The sequence below is a fragment of the Varroa jacobsoni genome, unplaced genomic scaffold, assembly GCF_002532875.2.
Source record: "Varroa jacobsoni isolate VJ856 unplaced genomic scaffold, vjacob_1.0 scaffold_1104, whole genome shotgun sequence".
NCBI classification, from domain to species: domain Eukaryota; kingdom Metazoa; phylum Arthropoda; class Arachnida; order Mesostigmata; family Varroidae; genus Varroa; species Varroa jacobsoni.
Genome location: NW_019214006.1, coordinates 877,062 through 881,115, shown reverse-complemented (window position 1 = coordinate 881,115; position 4,054 = coordinate 877,062). Strand labels below are relative to the sequence as shown.

The 4,054-nt window shown below is 46.8% G+C and overlaps 1 protein-coding gene across 1 annotated transcript in view; it reads left to right on the top strand.

The window, feature by feature from the left end:
• The window catches only part of LOC111266640 (uncharacterized), a 20,425-nt gene that overhangs the window by 8,859 nt on the left and 7,512 nt on the right, over positions 1-4,054 (top strand). Inside the window, exons 4-5 of the mRNA XM_086970994.1 lie at positions 2,552-2,677; positions 3,103-3,525. Coding sequence (XP_086827120.1) covers positions 2,552-2,677; positions 3,103-3,525 — 549 coding nt within the window. The remainder of the gene's footprint in view (positions 1-2,551; positions 2,678-3,102; positions 3,526-4,054) is intronic.

The window sequence follows — 4,054 nt, the reverse complement described above, 5'->3', positions numbered from 1 at the left end:
ATATAGAGCATAACGTGCACTGGAAGCACGTTATTTGGTAAACATTCTAGTTCAAGTAAACTCTCCCTATGAAGCAAACACGAACGATTAATACACCTTTATAAAATTGGGAATACGCGCCATTTCCTGCGCTTTTCATGTAACGTTGAACATAAGTATAAAATTATACAGTTTGTTTTTATGCTTTTGACTGCGAACTAAATTTCCATTTGTTTAATTCATGCGTACTGAAGTCCATATTTACGAAAACAGTTGGGCTATCCACTCTTCACTAATATGATATTACAAACAAGTCCGAACTGGGACTGCATCGAAAACATAAGAGTAGATATGAATGAGGTCGCAAGTAGTAGTGTACTATACGAAATGCAAGTGATGAGTAGCAGAGGGCTGAAATCAGGTAAATCGTGCGTTTGCTATGCACGCATACATATGTACCTTAGGCACCAAGCTCACACACGTACATACAGAACGGCAACCGCTACAATTGGCCTAGTATATTCAGTTTCGTAGCAGCAGTATAGTCAACTGAGCCGTAGAAAGATAGAATGACTCGTGGTGAATTTATAGATGCACTCAAATATGCTGGGTCTATGTTTCTATCCTCCTTCATCCATCAACCCCTCTCAGTATACGGTTGGGTCATAGTTAGCTGTGTCCATTAGACGTTCGAAGTTTTCCATGCCTGTATGAGCCCGCTGTGTCTCTGCTCTTCGACAAAGATCGACGAAGAAGAAGCAGACTGTCAGGGCTCTGCATGCTTGGGTAACGGCGAATGTGTGTATTTGGGACGATTGACGTGTCGGTCAGCGATTTGATTTCATTGGCGATGAAGACTCAGTGATTGTACGTGATAGCTAAGGGAATAGAATGAAAGCATGAAAATCTACAGCGAACCAGCTCGTCATCAACGTCGGTTGGTAGGAGAAACGCGGCGAAAGTATTGACATTCGCCTGCTGCTACCCAAGGACGATGAGCGAGCTATTCCACTTTACGCGGCTTTATTTCGCTTCCTCCTATCTTTAAGATGATGCAGCAGCAACAGCAGCAGAAGCAGGATATGGCCTAAGAATGTTTACTGATTTAGTGTTCTTTATGGAACGGTCCTTCCAGCTCAGGTAGGCCCGTGCGCTTCCGCTTCTCCTTTTAGATGTGGCCTTTTTTTTTGTTCATTCACTCCCTTCGATTTCGCTGTGTTTTCATTCCGTAACCGAATGGTCAATTTTGCTGCTTCTGTCCTACAGTTTTCGTACTTCCTGCATCTCCTATCGTTCCCTGTCGTCTCGTTCGTGTCTCGTTTTTTTTGCTTGCTCGAAGCTTTCGATGCTCTTTAAGCTACCGCTGACTCCCTTTGCTTGTATGTACAGTGTCGGTGGACGACGATGTGGACGACAACAACATCGACGATTATTCAGAGGTGTGAGATCGTCAAAGAAACTGTTGGGAAAATAGCGTAGCTAACTGTCAACAGGAAAACACTACCGACAAACTATCGTAGCAGCGTCGATCAGTAGACTTTCTTTACGGCTGAATAAATGCTGTCGTAAAAGGTAGGCGTGGTATCTGCTCCATAATGCATTTGTTTTCCTCGTGCACACCCCGACATATGCTGAACATAATAATTAAGAGGTTAAGGAATACTAAACGAGATCTGATTATTTATGCCACAGTAACCCTGATCCGGTTGAAGCAAGCGTTCCATGGATAGTTCTCTTTAAATCCCTGGTACAGAACGATTCTTTTACGCGGATCAATGGATCAATTGTTGGTAATGCAGGGTTTAGGATCTTTATTAGTTTAAGGAAGCGGAACAAGGCGATGTTAATAATAAATGTTCGTTTCCATCTGTAAACATGACAGGAGCACTATTTGAATAACCGAAGTATGAAATAGTGTAACACAGTGGTGGAGAAAAAAGGCGACAATACACTATCGAAGCAGTAGTCTTTTCGCTTTTGAAACTGCGCCCGATAGTTGCAGGTTTTTCTTTGTACTGTTGCATTGAACCGACACGACCCAAAATTGCTAAAGTTACCGTCTGCTTTCCCTTGCTCTGCTCTTCACTCTCAGCAACTCAGCTGAAACACGTCTACCTGGCTATCGTTCAATGCGTTCGACGCCAATATGCGACGAATTCTCATTACCTGTCTACCGTTGCGTCTATCTTTATTCTCTTCGCAATTTCTCATCGATCCGTTTTGCTCTAAACATTGAGGTCACTATCAGCATGGGCACCATGTCGTACCTAACCCAATCATCTGATTAGCGAAGCATGCGCAAAAATACAACGACACGAAACGAGGGCAGTTCTTCTAAATCGATTTAGTCAGCCGAAAATTGCAAGAGAAAACGTAGCGGGAAAAGAGATACTCAAGGGCTTTCATTTTCGGTGGGATATCGAAGAACAGACACTATTTCTTTCCAGCGTCTTACATATGTTTGCGGTCCTTTCTTTGCTGCTGTTACTGATGCTCCCGTTGCAACTCAATGCGGTATATGATTGCGATGCCTATTTACTGCGCCGTTCTCATATTGTCATTACGCGAACAGTGGCGATGGGGCGCAGTAGAAGCACCCCGGGACTGCTCGAGTCACGCGGGAAGAAGACCCTGGAAGACACTTCGGTGCGAGACGACTTCCTTACCCGACCCAAGCCGGCAAAGGCTTCATCCACCTGTGAGTATGCACGAACCGGCAGTTCGCCGTACTATTGCATAGCTTGTGATAAGAGTACGAAGGGTTTTCGTTACCTCGTGGTATTTGGAGACCCTTTTCTTTACGCCTGAATCGCTGCTGCTGCTGCTTGAACATCATCTCTTCCCGTCCTTCTCCTTCTTTTTCAATAATTTAAAAAGCTTTAAGAATCAAATGGAGATTTTCCAGCTGATTCAGAAGAGTAAAAAGCGTTCTACAAGCGAAAAATGCCGCTATGTCCAAGAATCCGACACGCTTTCCGACACTGCTATAGAACGATTTGGAAGTGACAACTTTTTGTGGCAGCAGCGAGCTTATGTCGTCTAGGCACGCAACAGAAGCAACAGAGATGTTAGGCATTGTCATTAGATGTCGCACTTGTTGGTGATTTTATCGTCACTTTACAGGTTCGAGTCCTAGCGGCCAACGAGAAAGCCATGCGCCGTCGTATCTTGAAAATCGAGAACAGCAGTCGGGCTGCTGCATTGGCAGTGGTACCCCGGCAGCAGGGACGCAGTCTGGGATACGAGTGTCTGGCCAAAGCACTGGACACGTCGTCCACCCCAGCTCTACTGGATACGTCGTATACCCCCCTGGTCAGGATCCTCAAGCGGGCCACGCTGGGCCTCCCAGCCACTCGAGAGGCCGATCCCCGAACCTTGTGCACCACGCTCAACAGCACGTGCACACTATCTCTCACGTTCCCGGTGCCATGTCCGGTCACTCTCTACACCAACAACAACCTCAACCTCCGTCTCCGCTACCTCACTACCTCAATCTGCCGGCTACGCCCCACGGCACCGCCGGCGCCACAACTTTCACATTCCAAGGTATGCCAGCTAGGCAGCCACTTCGCGCCTCACGAAAGCTGTTTGCGAGAAAACAGCAAACCCGAAGCAGCAACTACCGAAAACCGCAGCTGCCTGGAGCAGTAGTCTCAGCTGTGATGGCAAGAGCACCACCAGGTCCCACATACTATTCGCTCTCCCGCTTTTTGCTGCTTCCTTCGTTTTCACTAACTCAGTCCAACGTTCATTCGCCTCAACCCAAACCAACCCAGCCTGCTGCGTCATGCTCTGACTCATCGACTGCATCCACTCGTCCTGTCGCTCCTTTTAGTCTAGCTGCGTTCCTCGCTTGCTGGCATTCTAGCTTTCCCTTTACTTCTGGCATATTTTCATACTTTTGATCCCCCCGTTCCGTGTGCGCGCGTTCGCTTTCGTCGTTTTCTCAGACGTCAAATACAGCAAACATCCAACTCGACTAGGGGTCGGCGTAGTGGCGGCGACCAAGACGGCTATTGAAGTGTACTAGCGTTTCTCTCTCTTTCTCTCTCTCTCTCTCTCTCTCTCTCTCTCT